Below are 19,046 nucleotides of genomic sequence, written 5' to 3'. Positions count from 1 at the left end.
GTGATTCAATGGTTAGGAATCCACCTGCCAGTGCAGGTGGATTTGATCAAGGGCTGGAAGATTCCACATGATGCCACAGGGCAACCTAAGCCCATGCAGCACAACTATTGAAGCCCACATGCTCTACAGCCTGTGCTCTGCCACAAGAGAAGCCACCGCAGTGAGAAGCCTCTGCAACTCCCACTCGCCGCAACAAAAGAAAGCACTCAGTGCAGTCCAATTAATTAATTAATTAAAAAGACAAATGGAAGGGACTTCCTTGGAAGTCTGTAACCAAGACTCCATGCTCCCAAAGCAGGGAGCCGAGGTTCAATCCCTGGTCAGGAAACTAGATCCCATAAGCCGCAACTAAGACCTAGCACAACCAACGAACCAAATATAGAAATAAATATTTTAAAAGGACAAATAAAAATATAAGGAAGGATCTGAATACACATTTTGTCAAAGAAGATATGCAAATGGCCAATAAATATAAGAATATTAGCCGTCAGGGTGACTTCTCTGGTGGTCCAGTGGCTGGTACTCCATGCTCCCAATGCAGACTGTCTGTGTTAGATCCCTGGCTGGGGAGTTAGATCCCACCTGCTGCAGCTAAGAGTTTACATGCCGTAAGCAAAGATCTTGCATACTGCAACAAAGATCAGAGATCCTGCGTGCCTCAACTAAGACCTGGCATGGTCAAATAGATAAAAATGGTTAAGGGAATTCCCTGGCAGTCCAGTGGTTAGGGCTCCATGCTTTCACTGCTGTGGGCCCAGGTTTGATCCCTGGTTGGCTGGGGAACTATAATAAGACCCTGTAAGACACGCCATACAGCCAAAAAATAAAAGGTTAAGATGGTAAATTTTATGCTATGTGTATTTTCCCACAATTAAAAAAAAAAAGTAATGATACATACTGTGACATGGATGACCTTGAAAACATTATACTAAGGGAAAGAAGCCAGACACAAAAGACCACATATTACATGGTACCAATTAAATGAGACATTGTCATTTCCCAGACTGAGGTGTCTGGGGGAAATGGGGAGGGACTGCTAATGGGTACAGGGTCTCTTTTCAGGGCACTGAGATGTTCTCAAAATGAATGGAGTAATGGCTGCACGACTCTAGAAATACACTGAAAATCACCGAGGTTTTGAATGGGTGCACTGTGTGTATGTGAATTACATCTCAATAAAGTTGTTACAAAATTAAGGTAGGCAGACTGAAAATGAATGAACTGCTTCTTTTTTTAAAAAATTATTATTGTTAGGTTCTGTGATCTAACAATATCTTAATGAACTGTGGGAACATGAGGCTGTTGCTATGACAGAATGCAGGAGAAGTGTTATTCACAAATAGGAATACAGCTAACTCAGTCGAAGAACTTAGAATATCTGCAGGCTGGAAAGAAAAAAATAATGCAGCAGCAGAGATTTTTTTAAAGATACTTTAAAAAAAGTTGTAATAGGTCAAATACATTTTTAGAAAAAGCCCCTTCAATACAAGGGGCTTGCAAAAAGTCTTTAACGTTTTTCTCAAACTAAGCCCTACATTGTTTAATCACTTTATAACCTCTTTTGATTTCTTGACAAGATAATTTGGAAGTTCAAATGTGTATTTCAACTTGCTTCTCATCATTCTGTATTTGATCAGGTCTGGGACATTAAAATAGACAATACTGCAAAGATGTTTAAGAGTAAAATAGACTGTACCATAAAAATGACATTGAAAAGGACAGTGGGGCTTCCTTGGTGGCTCTGTGGTAAGAATCTGCCTGCCAATGCAGGAAACACAAGTTCAATCCCTGATCCAGGAAGATCCCACATGCGGAGCAACTAATCCTGCGTGCCACAACCTTTGAGCTTGTGCTCTCAAGCCCGAGAACCACAACTTCTGAAGTCCCCTAGAGGCTATGCTCTGTAACAAAAGAAACCATCGCAATGAGAAGCCCAGGAACCACAATTAGAGAGTAACCCCCATTTTCTGCAACTAGAGAAAAGTTCAAGCAGCAACAGAGACCCAGCATAGCCAAAAAAAAAAAAAAAGGGACAATGGTCTGCCTTAAACAGGAAAGAAATCCTGTCACATACTACAGCTTGAGGACATGCTAAGTGAAGTAAGCTGGTCACAAAAAGATAAATACTTTATGATTCTACTTACTTAAGGACCCTAGAATATCCAAATTCAGAGACAAAAAGTAGAATGGCAGTTGCCAGCTGGGAGAAGAAGGATGGGGAGTTAAGTGTTTAATGGGTATAGAGTTTCAGTTTGTTCTGGAGATCTACTGTGCAACAATGTGAATTTTCTAAACCATACACTTAAAGGTGGTTCAGTTCTGTTTAGTTCAGTTGCTCAGTCATGTCCGACTCTTTACGACCCCATGAACTGCAGCACGCCAGGCCTCCCTGTCTATCACCAACTCCCAGAGTCCACAAAAACCATGTCCATCAAGTCGGTGATGCCATCCAACCATCTCATCCTCTGTCGTTCCCTTCTCCTTCTGCACTCAATCTTTCCCAGCATCAGGGTCTTTTCAAATGAGTCAGCTCTTTGCATCAGGTGGCCAAAGTACTGGAGTTTCAGCTTCAACATCAGTCCTTCCAATGAACACCCAGGACTGATCTCCTTTAGGATGGACTGGTTGGATCTCCTTGCAGTCCAAGGGACTCTCAAGAGTCTTCTCCAACACCACAGTTCAAACCATCAATTTTTCAGCGCTCAGCTTTCTTTATAGTCCAACTTAAAGGTGGTTAAGATGGTAAATTTTAGGTTATGTATTCTTCACCATAAAGAAGGACGAGTATCAAAGAATTGATATTTTCGAACTGTGGTACTGGAGAAGACTCTTGAGAGTCCCTTGGACTGCAAGAGATCAAATCAGTCAATCCTGAAGGAAATCAACCCTGAATATTCACTGGAAGGACTGATGCTGAAGCTGAAGCTCCAACTTTGGCCACCTGATGCGAAGGGCCAACTTACTGGAAAAGACCCTGATACCAGGAAAGATTGACAGCAGGAGGAGAAGGGGGCGACAGAGGAGGAGAAGGGGGCAACAGAGGATGAGATGATTGGATGGCATCATCAACTCAATGGATGTGAGTTTGAGCAAACTCTGGGAGATAGTGAAGAACAGGGAAGTCTGGTGTGCTGCAGTCCAGGGAACACAAAGAGGCAGATATGACTTAGCGACTGAACAATAACAAATTCTTCCCATAATTTAAAAAAATTAAAATAGGACAGTGCTGAGTTATAAGCCTTAATAAATTTTCATTTTTATTCTACTAAGATATGACTGACTTGGAAAGAATTTTCAAATTTGATAAAGAAACTTGCTGGTTGTGTTTATCTTTACCTTTTACTCCTGCTGGGGTATAATGAAAACAGATCACTTGGTTTAATTTTGTGATTATTTTTACTTCCTGGTTCCTGCCTGATTATGTACTGCTTTTGATTACAAATAGGAAAAAAAAAGGTTATGTGCTAGTATTTTTATGGTATTACATTAAAGAGGCATGGACTAAGAGATATTTCTGCTTACGTAAGTTTTATTCAAATTTGTTTCTAAATAAATTGAAATTTTGGAAGGTAAGGAATCTTCCTTAAGAACTATGAGGTGATGCTAATTTAGCTTCCTTTCAACAAACTTAAAAGGTCATAGAATCTATCTTGAGTAATACATAAAATATTTCATAGATTTTAAAAGTTTCATCACATTAACTCCAAAATGTAACCATTGCTTGGAACTGTCTATGATAATTTGATACAAGATAAGCCAAAAAGGACAGATGTTCATTACAATTATGTACAATGGGTCACTCTGAGAACAGTGACCAACTATTCCATACTTGTACTATGTGCATTCCTTTTTTTTTTTTTATAGATGGGGAAATGGTGGAAACAGTGTCAAACTTTATTTTTTGGGGCTCCAAAATCACTGCAGATGGTGACTGCAGCCATGAAATTAAAAGACGCTTACTCCTTGGAAGGAAAGTTATGACCAACCTAGATAGCATATTCAAAAGCAGAGACATTACTTTGCCAACAAAGGTTCGTCTAGTCAAGGCTGTGGTTTTTCCTGTGGTCATGTATGGATGTGAGAGTTGGACTGTGAAGAAGGCTGACTGCCGAAGAATTGATGCTTTTGAACTGTGGTGTTGGAGAAGACTCTTGAGAATCCCTAGGACTGCAAGGAGATCCAACCAGTCCATTCTGAAGGAGATCAGCCCTGGAATTTCTTTGGAAGGAATGATGCTAAAGCTGAAACTCCAGTACTTTGGCCACCTCATGCGAAGAGTTGACTCATTGGAAAAGACTCTGATGCTGGGAGGGATTGGGGGCAAGAGGAGAAGGGGACGACAGAGGATGAGATGGCTGGATGGCATCACTGACTCGATGGACGTGAGTCTGGGTGAACTCTGGGAGTTGGTGATGGACAGGGAGGCCTGGAGTGCTGCGATTCATGGGGTCGCAAAGAGTTGGACATGACTGAGCAACTGATCTGATTCGGTAAGTTAGCCAATTCCCACAATTTTTCCAACATTAACCAAAATCAACTAATACAAACTTCAAATAATTCCACTATTCTATATCCACACTACTCTCATGTCTACCAGAGAAAGCAAACAAGTGGGGGGAAGCCCAAATAATTACAAGGAAATTGCCGAGAAAGGCCTAAAGAAGCCACACACAGAAGTTGCTCAGTCATGTCTGACTTGTAGCCCACCAGGCTCCTTGGTCCATGGGATTTTCCAGGCATGAATACTGGAGTGGGCTGCCGTTTCCTTTCTCAATCTGTGATTCCAGAACCAGACGCATCATCTGAAACTAGTGAGAAATGCAAGTTTTCAGGCTCTACTCCAGACCTATGGAATGGAAAATACAGGCCCTCCAGGAACTTCTGATACAGCTTTTATACCACAAGCCTTTAAAAATTAAACCCAATTATTTAAGCAGCTTTGGCAATGTTTTCCACTAAAGATAAAAATTACAAAGTATATAACCTATAAATTAGAATGTTAAAAGTATGTTTTAATTAGTCTAGGTTCAAAAGCGAAAATAAAATGACAAAGTTTACCCAACATCTTCTCAAAATAGGAAACAGTCACCATTTCAAACTCAAGGAGGAAAAAAAACCACTTAGATCTGCCTAAAAATAAATGGGCAGATTTTAAAACTTCTACAGAACAATCATCATCGGTAGATGCCATAACTATTGGGGGAAACAATGTTGGAAAACAAGTTATTTACAAAATTTCCAAGTTTTGCTCCACTGGGCATTTATTAATTTCAAATACACCATTATGATGGAAAAATCTGGTGATTTCATAATAAAATTATCAAACAGCAACACCAATAAAGGAACAAAATGACATTGTTAGGTAGGTAGAATAGGGAAAAGGAGTCCAAAATGGCGGTGGCTAAAAGATAAGGAAGGTCAAAGAAAGGTCCAAGGACCAGAGTGAAGACTTCAGGCAGAACAAACAGCACTCCTGGCTAAGCCCAATTTGCATAGGGCCTATGTGCATTCCTTAGTTATCCTCTCTGCTTTTAGACAATAATCATACATATGCATTTCTAAGTGTGTTAAAGGCCTGATAACAGTCATTTTCTATAACCTTCATCCTAAGTCTGATGAGTCTTCTAGTATTACACTCGAATTATACAACATACTCTTAAATAATGAGAATGAAGCAGTGGTTAAGATGTCAGAGTCTCCAGATCATACTGGCAATTATTTCTAATTATAGAGCTATGTTATATTTATTTTACTCTGTATCTGGTTAATCAAGATGACACTCGGGCAGTTGCTACAGTAAGCTCTACCTGAAGGGTGACTTTCCTTTGAAGTTTTCAGAGAAAGAAACTAAGGTCCAAAGCAATTAAGTGATTTACTTAAGGTCACTCTCTTTTACTTTCACTCATTCATTATTCATTTAACTAGTATTTAGTGATCAAAGTTGCTTATGTGCAAGTAGGTACAGGAAATGCAGCTGTGAATGGAAACCAGTTCTGCATGCCATGCTTGTACAGCCCCAAAGGAGAATCAGGTAAGGATACGTGTGATTACCATACAGGACTTGTACCTTTAATTGGCTGACCCTGTCTGTTACATATTTTACTGTTCTCCAGGTGTCTACCATACTTCCTGAAGGTTCTTACCCTGGCTCACTAATCTCATCTCCTGTTTTATGTGTGTGTGAGAGAGAACAATGATTATATATATTCAGACTCCTCTATCTTCCATGCCATTAAGGGATTATACAGCTCCTTTTCCTCCACTAAGAGACCTATTGGCTCCTAGGAAATCGCCTCCAGTTTGAGCCCTGGTAGTGACAGGACAGTGTCAAGGAAAGAATGCTAATGATTTTTCCACTAGCTGATCCCAAAAGCTTGGCAGAGGGGAGCTCAGTCCACTGAATATTTATATAGCACCTTGATTAAAACAGCTCAAAGCAGTATTCTAAGCAGCTGTATTATAACCTCATTTTGTAAACTTTGTATTTTAAATACAAAAATAAGCTCCTTTACCAATGTTAAAAATAATCATGAGATAAGTTTCACAGAAAGAAGACTAGAAATAAAATTGTAAATGGTGAGAATCCCTGGGTGGTGGGATTACAGGTTATTTTAATTATCTTCTGTATTCAAAATTTCTACAGTTGACATTATGGACTTCTCATTTAGAAAAAAAACTACTACTGAGGCTTCCCTGGTGTCTCAGTGGTAAAGAATCTGCTTTCCAATGCAGGAGACATGGGTTTGATTCCCGGTCCCCTGGTTCAGGAAGATCCCACATGTTGGAGCAACAAAGCCCAGGGCCCCAAATACTTGGCCTGTGTTCTAGAGCCCAGGACCCACAGCTACTGAGCCCACACCCCACAACTACTGAAGCCCAGAGCATCTAGAGCCTGTGCTCTGCAACAAGAGAAGCCACTGCAGTGAGAAGCCTGCATGCTGCTGCAGCAAAGAGTAGCTCCCTCTTGCTGTAACTAGAGAAAAGCTGGTGCAGCAATGAAGACCCAGAACAGCCAAAAATAAACAAATAAAATTATAAAAAACATTACTTAAGCAACTAAAAAAGACTGTAAAAACTCAACGTCACATAATTTAAAAATGCAAATTAAAATAATTATTTAAACCTATCATATTGACAAAGATGTTATGAAGCTAATATACATAGCATAGGTAAGGGGACAGCTAACAGGCACTGTCATACACGACTGATGGGATTAAATTGTCACCAGCTTTTTGCAGGGTGATTTGGCAATACTGATCTAAAATATCTATCTAAAAATTTAAATGCAAATCTGAATCCAACAATTCTAAGATATTTTTCTCTGAAGATATACTTGCACAACAGTGCAAAGATATAAGTAGAAGGATGTTCAATAAAGAACTTGTAAAACTGTACTATATTTATGTAGTGGATATAGTGGAATACTCTGAAACTATTAAGAATAAGATAGCTCCATATGTACATATGATTACAATTTACTGTTTAGTGCAAAAAGCAAGTTTCAGAATACTGAATATAACCCTTTTTGTACATAATTTTAAAAGGCTGTAAATACATACACGTGTTTGTGTATGCAATTAAAATGTCTGGAAGAATACTCTAAAACCTAACTGTGGAAACATCTCTGAGAAGTGAGAAAACTGAGACAGGTGAGGGGTTTTTTATTTTTAAACTACTGATATTATCTGAAATTGTTACACTGAGCTTGTATTTCTAACAGCTTTATTGGCACATAATTCACACACCGTACAATTCACCAATTTAAAGTGATTTTTTGTGTATGTACACATTCGTTATTTCTTTAGCATATTCATAGAGTTGTAAAATCATTATCACAGTGCGTGATTTTTTAAATGAAAAATATTTTGAGAAATGCTCTAAAAGTAAACTTAGTAGTAGTAAGAGAATACATGTTTGAGATAGCATCAGAAAAAAATCTGAGGGACTTCCCTGCTGGTCCAGAGGCTAAGACTCTGCACTCCCAATGCAGGGGGCCTGGGTTTGATTTCTGATCAGGAAACTAGAACCCACATGCCGCAACTAAGAGGTGGCATGCTGCAACTAAAGATCTCACATGCTGCAAATAAGACCTGGTGAAGTCAAGTAAATATATAAAATAAAAAGTTTGAATAGTAAGGGAATGGTAAACATAAACAGGGAGAAAAAAAATGATGGAAAGGATCTGAGACAGAAAATAAATAAAGACGTTAAACCGAGTTTTAACTAGGGATGTGTTAGATCTCCCTTCATTAAATCAACACATCTGGATTCTGTAAGAACAAGATCAAGGTAAGACATTCAGGCATGATAAGAAAAAAGAAAGAAATCCTTGATTTGATGGTACTACAAATATTTGGATAAACCAGATTCTATATAAATCTGCAGACAGCTGGATATGAATTCCATCTATGGAAGACACAGATCAAGAGAATTTAGAGAAATATATTTACTTTGTAGTTGCTAGAAATCTCTCCTGTCTTAGGAAAATGGCAGAGAAATACTAAGTCTTGAGCAATGAACACTTACTGAACTCAACAGTGGTCTGAATTACATAAGAATACCAGAGAATAGGAAGACTTGGGTAGAGAAAAGAGCTCCTGAAACATGAACTTAATAAACAAACACCATGTAGAAATATTCATTCTGACTCTGACTCAAAGTTTTATATATGTTTTTAGAAGATGGATGAGAAAACATACATTTGAAAGATAATATTTTATGAAAACATTCAGCAAAACTCACATTTAATCTCTGTACTATTTAAAATTACTTTTTCTCTGAGACTTTCCCTCATTAAAATCTTCCCTGAGCACTACAGATCTTAGGAACACTTTGTAGAATATCACCTATTTTCCTCTTTCGTATCTTTAAAAAATGCAGTTCAAAAGTTGTGAGGTTAGAGGATTCTCTGGAACCAGGAAAGGCGAACTTTACTGATTATCCTATGAATCAATTAGCTTGGGTACAATGAGCTCTTATCTATAATAATTAGGGCACTGAAGAGACTGTAGCAACTGATCTGGTTCAACATCAATAAAATAATGGAAATGTATGCAAGATACCCACACTCATGCAAAACCTGTTTTTATAAAGAAGTAAATGTTCGATTAAAAAAGGTCACCAGTTTTGAATTAGGAAACTACAAAGTAACAGTGGTATAATAATTCTTCTTGGTGATCCTCCTGAAAGTTGCTCAGTCTTTGAGACCCCATGGACTGCATAGAATTCTCCAGGCCAGAATACTGGAGTGGGTAGCACCCAGGGATCGAACCCAGGTCTCCCACATTGCAGGCAGATTCTTTACCAGCTGAGCCACAAGGGAAGCCCAAGAATACTGGAGTGGGTAGCCTATCCGTTCTCCAGGGGATCTTCCTGACCCAGGAATCGAACCGGGTCTCCTGCATTGCAAGCAGATTCTTTACCAACTGAGCTATCAGTTACTGTGTGGCAACTCGCAGGATCTTAGTTCCCTGACCAGGGATTGAACCTGAGTCCTCAGCAGTGACAGCAGGGAGTCCTAACCACTGGACCATCAGGGAATTCCTGCTGGTGCAATAATTTATAACAATTAAAAATTTAAGATCAATCTGTTATCTGATAGTACCCATCATCTTTAAAAGTAGCTTAAGTGTTAACAGTTGCAAAATCACTCACCTTGTGGCTCACAATTGATACAATACTTGATTCAAAATCAAGCAACAAGACATAAAGGACAGACTTTCAGACACAGGGGCAGAAGGAGAGGGTGGGATGATTTGAGACAGTAGCACTGAAAGTATACATTACCATATGTAAAACAGATAGCCAGTGGGATGCAGGGAACCCGAGGACAGTGCTCTGGACAGCCTAGAGGGGTGGGATGGGGAAGGAGGTGGGAGGAAGCTTCAAGAGGGAGGGGACATATGTATACCTATGGCTGACTATGTTGATGTATGGCAGAAATCATCACAATATTGTAAAGCAATTATCCTCCAATTAAAAATAAAATAAAATTAAAAAATCAAGTGACAAAGAATGCTCAAGAACACGATATGCTTTGAAGTATTATAATATGATGTGTCTTCCTATTTCTACATGTGCATGTTAAATGTGTGCATGTGTGTAACACAAAATTTTACTGGGGATTAATGAATTGTGCATGCTGGAGGCTGTTGCTAACAACATAATCATCTCTATAAATGCTCTGATTGACTATGACAGCTTAGGAAACCATGTGAAAATAAAAAGCGTTATGCTCCCTGATAATATGCTATGGAGGACAATGATCAAACTATAACTCGTAGTTATTTATTTACTTAAAAGTAAAATTGCTTTATCAGAAAGGTTACCTAAGTCTTGTCCTGTGACTGTGACAACAGATTAAAAATGGAACTGCTTAAACCTCCAAAATATGCAAATGGTAACTGAAAGAATATCGCTTTAATGACAGTTAAAACCATCCATCTCCATGGGCTAAATGTAGATGCATTTGGAAGCTAACCTTGGCTTTCAGGCTTGAGGTTAGACTAGCAGGACTTCTATTGTCATCTGGACAGGTGGCAATAACCTTAGACGGGGATGTCAGAGCCTCCGAAGTCTTCTTTTAGATCTGACATCAAGCTACAATGAACCCTGGCTTCTGAACAAACTTTGAATGCCAAAAGGCAAAGGCGAAGGGTTAACTGCTCATTTTTTTTTTTTTCAAAATTTCTTACATGCTAAAATATTTTAAAAAGCAAGGACAGCTCGATTTAGATTATAAAAAAGGCACTCTGATGAAAAGCAAATGTGTTCCTAAATGTATTTTGAAGTAGATGGTTAGAAAGCTAATATAGAGCTTGCAGTCTAAATATATCATTCTTTTAGAGGCAGAACATATTGCTGGGGGAAAAAAATTCTCTATCACAGGACTTATGGCATATAGTAACTAAAATGTTTTTCCATTCGTTGAATTTTCAATGTTCAGGAATATTATTCAGTAGACCCAGAGAGAAGTCCTAAATTGGAAAAGCAGCTGAGTCCAAGGTCATCTCTCTTGTTTCCAAATATATCTTGAAACAAATGCAAGAAGGGCACTTTGCTGAGTGTTATCTGGACATATATAGTTTCAATCAAATTCTTCAAGAAGTGTCAGAATAAAAGTTGAACATTTGTTTGACACTGCCAAGTCACTAGCAAGTGGGTCTCTTCAAGGGCTGAGGCTCTCCTTGGCTACTTGGCAATTATTACAACATAAAACAGTTTTTTCTTACTCTCAAGAAAAAGCAATCAAGGACTGTTAAACACCAGCTTTGAATTTTTTTTCTCACATTTCTGGATACATAGAAGATCAAATAAACTTATAAAAATGTCTCTCAACAAAACTGTAACTTTAAAATATTCTGTTTCTCATCTAAATTCCTTCAAATTAGCAAATCTTTTCTACGTATCTGAAAATGTGACATGAAACAAAAAAGTGATTGTACAAATGAGATGACAAAGAGTTGTAAACTGAATCAAAGAATAAAATATTGAATCTCTGAGTTAGTGTAAAAAAATATTCCCCCAAAGATAATGAAACAAACAACTGACTTATTACCTATACTGCTCTCTTTTGTCATAAAAAACAAATCAAACTTAGTCCATGATAGCAGTCTCTTGTGGAGATGATAATCTATGATTCCCTACAATGCAGTGAATCTCTCATTTCATCAAGGGTCCAAAAGGAATTAGGATATTAAGAACAGCTCCAACAACTGCACCAACTCAAAAAAGCTCATCGATTTGGTTTCCAACTCCTTTTCCAGCTTTAACTCTCTTACTCTCTGCAGCCTTGCCTGGCTCGTACCTCAGGGTATTCCTTTCTTGGGGCTTCCTCATCCCCGTGGAGCTCTTGTTTCCTCCCTAAGCCAAATTCTACCCATGCTTCCAGAGTGGTTTTAAACTTGTACCATCTCTTTCTCCAGTCTGCCCAGATTGCTCCAGCCCACAGTGTTTTTCTCCCCTCTGATTTCCCATTGGACTAGTACTGTTGATGGCATTCCAAAAAGCTAAACTGAAACTTTTAGAGACCCTAAACTCTAAAGAGAGTGTAAGGAAGTCTGAGTTTTGATTTTTCTTATGAAAACTTCTTTGATTTCTGAAATATCAAATATTGGGGTATATCTGTTTGATAATCCAGTGCTGTAAATTGCTTCAATTGCTGGTTCCTATCCAAATTTTACTCATCTTTCCAGGCCCAGATCATTCCCTCTTCTTTGATGAAACCTCCCGGACTCCCCTTTGACCTTTTAGTCTTCCCTAGTCCATTTTGGGAGACGGAAATGGCAACACACTCCAGTACTCTTGCCTGGAAAATCCCATGGACAGAGGAGCCTGGTGGGCTGCAGTCCATGGGGTCGCGAAGAGTCAGACATGACTGAGCGACTTCACTTTCACTTTTCAGTCTCATGCACTGGAGAAGGAAATGGCAACCCATTCCAGTATTCTTGCCTGGAGAATCCCAGGGACGGGGGAGCCTGGTGGGCTGCTGTGTATGGGGTCGCACAAGGTTGGACACGACTGAAGCAACTTAGCAGCAGCAGCAGCAGTCCGTTTTGACTGAACTTCGACAGCACACAAAATTTAGCACTAGGTTTTAGGATTCAACATATTTGCTGTATCGTACTGTTAGTCTGGTTAATGACAGGGGCCATGTCTTATCCTTTTACTGCACCTTTCATGGAGTCCAGCTGAGTGCCCAGCATGTCAAATTACAGAGCACACGAGCTTAGCCCATATTAGGAACTCCTTACCCTGGCCTCACACAACTAGGTAACTTACTGAGCCATTCTAGACTTGTCATTTCCTGAACATGTCATGTACTTAAATGCCTTTGTCTTCTACTATCAAAATCTTAATTCATTCTTATAAATCCAGCTCAAGTCCCACCTCTCCCATTAATCTTTCTCCAAGCCCCCATGTCAAAATTAACTGCTTCTTCCTCTGAGCTCCTTGTTTTATACATTAAAAAAAAAACTTTTCTTTTTGCTGCTTAATATTAGAATCTTCTAGACTGTGTGCTCTTTGAGAGAAAAAACCAGGTCATGTTCATTTTCTATTTTAGCATGTAGCATAGTGTCAAGCATGCAGAAATTAAATATTCACATATAAATAAATGAATGAACTTACAATTTTATTCTCCAGTTAATCAAGTAACATCTTGTTAATATCTTTGGTTTAGCCTTGGCATTTTCATAGATGAGATGAGAAAAGTCCATAAAACTATTCAATGAATTCTGGATTTGATGAAATATTGTGGTTTTGCTTAATATTTTATCTTATTTCAATCTTAAAGTTTGATGGCAGCATTGTTTATAAAGTAAAAAACTGGAATCGATCTAAACGTCCAGCAACAGGAGACATATATGAGTTTAAGACTTTCACAGAGAAAGTTGTTTTTCTTTTCTTTTTCATCACCATCTACCTCCAGAACTTTTTCATCATCCCACACTGAAACTCTTCACAGAGAAACTTTTAAATTATAACCTATAAAGTTTCTATTCTTTCTTTACCTAAAACTATTACTCACTTCTTTTATGCATTTACTCGACCATCATTTTTACTATAATTCCCTAATCTGGTTGGTAGAGTTTATTGACTTTAAAATATTTATTGATTTATTTTATTTATTTTTGGCTGTGCTGAGTCTTTGTTGCTGCACACAGGCTCAGTAGTTGCAATCTGTATGCCACAGTTGTGGTACATGGGCTTAGTTGCCACAAGGCATGTGGGATTTTCCTGGAGCAGGGATACAACCCATGTCCCCTGCACTGGCAGGTGGATTCTTAACCACTGGACCACCACCTAAGTCCCAGCAGAGTTTATTTTTAATCATTTAGTAAAGTAATGAAGTTTGTTTTTCAGCTACAGTTGAGGAAATATAGTATTGAAAATACATTATAAAAGCAAAAAAAAATTTCACATATACTGCAGTTCATAAATGGACAGCAACCTTTATGGATACATACAACCATGGGTCACACTGCAGGACAGCACAGTAGTTAAGAGCGCAGGTCTTGGACCCTGGCTCCACCTGCTACAGTTATTAGCTGTGTAATACTGTAAAAGCCTTTCTGTGCCTCAGTTTCTTCATTTTTAAAGTGAGGATAATGGTATCCATCTCAAAGGGTTATTTTGAGAGTTACACTGGCTCATACACATAAAGCACTTAGGACAGTGTGTGGTACATAATCAGTGCTTACTAATGGACTAGCTGCTAGCATCATTATATTTTCATCATTCTCACGATTCTGATTATTATAATAACCACAATATTACTCCCCTGAAGTAAAATTTTTTTCAGGGAGCAAAATTTGTTCAATCTGGCTTTGCCGAACTGCTGTTTAAAGAAATCCCCTTCCTCTGTAAGTTGGCTTTGCTTCTAGAACCAATAAAGCAATCAGTCTTTGCTCTTTAACAATGGGACCGGCTCCCTCGTGAGGAGTGAACTGCATTGCAGTTACTCTACCGAGGTTGGAAAGCCATTTGCCACAAGCACCCCTGTCCTGATTTCTGCACTGAGAGAGGCTGAAAGAGATCCCTTAAAGGTCCCAATCTAATGAATGACCATATGAATCATTCTGAGGTTCCTTTCAAGCTCCAAGATTTTCTGCCTATTTACCAGGTTCTCACATGCAATGTTAAATAGCAGTCTTGCCAGGAACCTGCAGTTCACATTCTGAACTGAGGCGGAAACAAATACTGTCACAGAAAAGCAGAAATCTTAAATTTCTTTCTGTGTTCTGAACAATGCATTTCCACAGTAGTGAACCACGTTTGGTGACTCAAGTCTCTCAGCAATTCTAGAGAGGAAATTGTGAAATTATCGCTGTTTGCTGAGACAGTACTTACAGTTTGCCAAAAGAGGGAGCATGGGAGCAGACAACACGTTTGTCCAAGTCTTTAAAAAAAAAATGTTTGTTTGGATTCTGTTTTTTAGTTTTTTATTTCTTTCGCAAGGATTGGATGAAACTAAATGACAGTTACAGACAATATTTTCTTTTTAAGACTGTCTTAAGACAGAAAGGTCCAAGATTGAAAATAGACACATAACTTTAAACGATCTCTATCTTCCCCAGACAAAACATTCACCTTATGCCTGGCTGCCACACATCAAACAGCTCTAATTAAACTGCTCTCATTAAAAGGAAAGGAAGGAGGAGCTCAGGCCAGCAGTTCTCCTGAATAGGGAAGCAATCACTTATTTAATAAAAGTGCAACTTTCTCTCCTGGCTGCCGTGGATTATTTAAAAAAGAAGGATTCATTGTATATATAATCTAGATCTCACCTTTACTACAACAATGGAGAAGTTATTGAAATAACCAAGTTTAATGAAAGTTAATCATCAGGGTGCCAAGTTACTCACTCCCTAAGGCTAAAACTCCTTGGTGCCAAGCAAGAGGAATGATGTAAGCTCCGAGAACCTTTTGTAGAAACAAGTCTGAGATTCACACTCATTAGTCACTAACATTGGGTGAAAGCCTGTGTAAGACAAGGAGGTTTCTATAAGACACACATATCCCTACAAAGTCATTGTTTCAATACAAATTTGATTGCTGCTTTTGTAAAGGCAGCTTTGGCAATTTCCCCATTTGTACATATATTTTCAATTTGCAGAAGAATTCTGCAAGTTCATGTATTTTTAGTTTAAGGAACATAGTCAGTCTCTTACTCAAATTACCAAAAAGTGCTCTGTATCATGTTTAGCCTAAAAATTTAAGAAAGACACCTGGAAAATTCACAGAGCTTAAAATTTTCCCCCCAAATTATATATGTTATATAAACTAATTACTTGATAGTTTAATGAAATGGTTTCTTTTATTGCTGCTGTCCACTGTATTAAAGCAATATGATGTAAAATACTAATCTAAAGAAGTTAAATATTCTACAATTTCCTAAGATTTGGTTTAATCTCCATGTGCCTCTGAACAATGCTCTAAGGTAATTCTGCTAACACTTTCTAGACCTGGAAAACACATGACCTTAGATTCAGTTATTAACAGATTTATAACAGAAAAGATATAATATTATAAAATTCTATAAAATTTTATATTATAAAATTCTTCTTAAAGGACAACCTTTAAAGTTGGATTATTTCCTTAACTAATACAGGAAGCAAGATAGGCAGTGGCTTTTTGAAATTTATGGTTTAGTCAGTCCCATGCAACAGCTGGCAATAGTGGGTCCTAGGAGGAGAAAATCTGTGAACATAGAAGCAGATTTCACAGGCTACATTTTTTTCCTTTATTTGGGTCATCATGTGGAAGACAAGATTATTTTCCAAAATGATTAGTCATTCTCATCAATTAGCCAGCTAAAGTATCAATCCTGAAGGAAAAATGTAATAAGCTCTTCTTTTGTAAGTGCCATCTGTCAAAAACTGTCAGAGTTAGTCAAAGCTTTTTACTGTCCCAATCAAATCATAAAACGAGTGGAAAGTCACTGTACAAAACCCATTAAGCTATGTTACTAAATGTCCAATGCTGCATAAAAACTATAAATAGCTTTGCACTTCTAGGTCTTTTTTTCAATTTGCTTTTCTTGAAGTAGTAATGATGTTCTGCTTCAGTGAATAAAATAATTTTGGAGCTGCCTTAGTGTTTAATCCACATACTCTTTCTGTGTGGAATGAAAGCAAGCAGTAATCAAATCAGAATTTTAAGCATTCCTTGATGTATCTCTTGCTAACAATTTTAAAAATTAAGAGCACCAAAGATAGCAAAGACTGAAAAAACTAGTCACTAGGCTTAATAATCTTACAAATTGACATTCCTTTGGGGAATAAAATGCTGTTTCTGGGAAGGGCATCTAGTCTTTTTCAAATATTTGCAAAGGAATTCATACTCTAAAAGGAACATCACTTACTACTGGCTTAAAAATAACAAGCCAGTAGCCAACTCTGAACAAATACAATGTCCAAAAACTGATTACTGAATTAGTAAGGGTTTGTTTCCACACTGAACACAGTCTTTGCTCTTTTAGTACATGGTTGATCCAATAGTTGATCTAAGGGCCAAGTAAGAATTCTGATAACTGAAATTTGTCCAAATAAGTAGCCAAAGTAAGCTGAGGACCTGATCCAAACCACTTAATAACATTGAAATACTTCTCTATTTTTTTCTTACAATATGTTAAAAGAAGTTTCAATACTTTCCTGGTAAGTTCTTCCATACTCGAATGGATCCCATCTATTCTGGTGATAGCTCCTAGAAATGTAAGTAATTTCCATGCTAATGAGATTCTCTAATTATCAAGAAAGACAAAAAAAGGGTAGGACACATTTGGGAACAGACACCCAAGGCCATTAATCAAGTTTGTATATTTTGTAAGGGTGGAAACAATTTTTTTCATCAAAATGTTTTTGCTTTGTTTTCTCCAGGAAAGCTAAGAAGAACGAACCCAAGAAGGACATGCTAACCATTTGAAATCTGAGTTTTCAAATCTAAAATAAAGAAAATTTGAAAAGTATATTGAAACTGAAATGAAGTAAAGGGTGGCATATGAATTTAGTATCTTTAAGGAAAAATTAAAGACATCTTCAGATACCTTGTCCAGATGAAGCAGAGATTGGAGGCACTCTGACAGTTTCTTATATTTAAAATAATGCCCAGAACCTACTGTGTTAGATTTTTGGTGAAAATAAGCAATAATCTTAAATTTAGTACAGTACTATACATGAATACTTACTTAAAAAAGATTAAAATTTACACTATATAAATTTTAAATAGCCATGATATGTGCACCAAGTTTTATTTGCCTGGAAAACAATACAAATAGAACAAATATGTGATTCAAAATATTAAATGTTCTTGAATTGTACAGAAGAAAAAGAAACTGAAGTGAAACTGTAGGAATTGCTGAACTTCAGATAAATGTTTCTTCAAAACAAGAGATATTAGTTCCTAAAAGATTTCTCTAAAGTTAAAAAAAGATTAAGAAAAACATTAAGCCACTGGGTTATTATGTTCAAACAAAAACTTACATGTTTCTTAATGGACATGTGTTTACATTTACAGATAGTAAACTCAGTCTCTTGTCTTATAAAACAGAAGACACCACTGATGTATAAACTAAGCGAAATAATAAAAGCCTCTTTTTCATATTAGAACCTTTTAAAACCTAAATCTACCTTAGCATTATTTTCCATGAAAACTTAATAGGGAATGGCTAATCTGAAAGCAAAATGTTGAACAAATCACTTTCAAAAAAAAAAGAAACACATCATGGGATTTTACTTATAGCTAGCAGCATCAACTAACGCCCCAAACAATGGCACATGAACTCAGAGTATCAGCCGGTCCTCTCCTCCCTCCTGAATTACCTGACCAATGGAAGTTTGGGTTTGTTGTTTCAGAAAGCACTGTTTCTTACATTCCATCAATTGTTCAAAATCATGCCACATTTTTGCTTGTTTCATATTTGGACCATGACTTTCTCGTACAGCTTTTTGTTTTTCCCGGAGTTTCTAGAATAAAAAAAATAAGAGTAATTAAATATCATATAGGGATTTACTTCTACTGCTCTAATCAGAAGAATATGGTATGCTTTGTATATCTGATAAATAATAGCTAAACCACATGATATATGAAAGCTAAGATGATAAAAGTTAATTAAATTTATGATAGATCTAAGACAACCTGAAGCTAAAAAGGACAGAAAAATAGAAAAGAAGGGGAAAATAAAGGAAATCAGGAAAGTGGAGCAGTATCATGGTATATAAAAAGTGCAGATTTTGGAAGTCAGAAGACTTGAGTTCCAGCCTTGGCTTTGTCACTAGCCATAAGGAAGACAATTTCTCTGGACTGTAGTTTGTTCAATTGTCAATTAAGGTTAATAACAGGAGTAATTATAAAAGTAACTGCTTTATAATACTATTTTTTTCACATGACAATAGATATAGAAATAATTACAAACTATCATGTGTTATATATGTTATTATTATTAAACATTATATTCTTTCCTGAATCAGTATACTCTAAGGGTATGCTCTATGCCCAAATAAATCAAATTGTATGCAAATATTCTTCAAGGAGAAGGTCCAGTGATA

The 19,046-nt window shown here is 37.3% G+C and overlaps 1 protein-coding gene and 1 non-coding gene across 8 annotated transcripts in view; both read right to left on the bottom strand.

Moving 5' to 3' along the window:
• Nucleotides 1-3,511: 3,511 nt before the first annotated feature.
• Nucleotides 3,512-19,046, bottom strand: part of IFT81 (intraflagellar transport 81) — a 233,802-nt gene continuing 218,267 nt past the window's right edge. For 2 of the 7 annotated variants that reach the window (XM_061383816.1, XM_061383818.1), the window contains 2 exons: nucleotides 18,321-18,464; nucleotides 3,512-4,808 (listed from right to left, as the gene is read on the bottom strand). In XM_061383816.1, the coding sequence (XP_061239800.1) occupies nucleotides 4,686-4,808; nucleotides 18,321-18,464 (267 nt within the window). In that variant the 3' untranslated portion in view covers nucleotides 3,512-4,685. Of the gene's footprint in view, nucleotides 4,809-16,219; nucleotides 17,915-18,320; nucleotides 18,465-19,046 lie in introns of those variants that run through there. The other 5 variants (XR_009730193.1, XM_061383819.1, XM_061383817.1 and 2 more) reach the window with 5 other exon arrangements.
• TRNAD-GUC (transfer RNA aspartic acid (anticodon GUC)) lies at nucleotides 9,467-9,539 on the bottom strand. Its single transcript has one exon. It is a non-coding gene; the product is annotated as a tRNA-Asp (tRNA).

Source organism: Bos javanicus, chromosome 17 (assembly GCF_032452875.1).
Source record: "Bos javanicus breed banteng chromosome 17, ARS-OSU_banteng_1.0, whole genome shotgun sequence".
NCBI classification, from domain to species: domain Eukaryota; kingdom Metazoa; phylum Chordata; class Mammalia; order Artiodactyla; family Bovidae; genus Bos; species Bos javanicus.
Note: the sequence above shows the minus strand (reverse complement) of the source record. Positions and strands in the feature narration are given on the sequence as shown.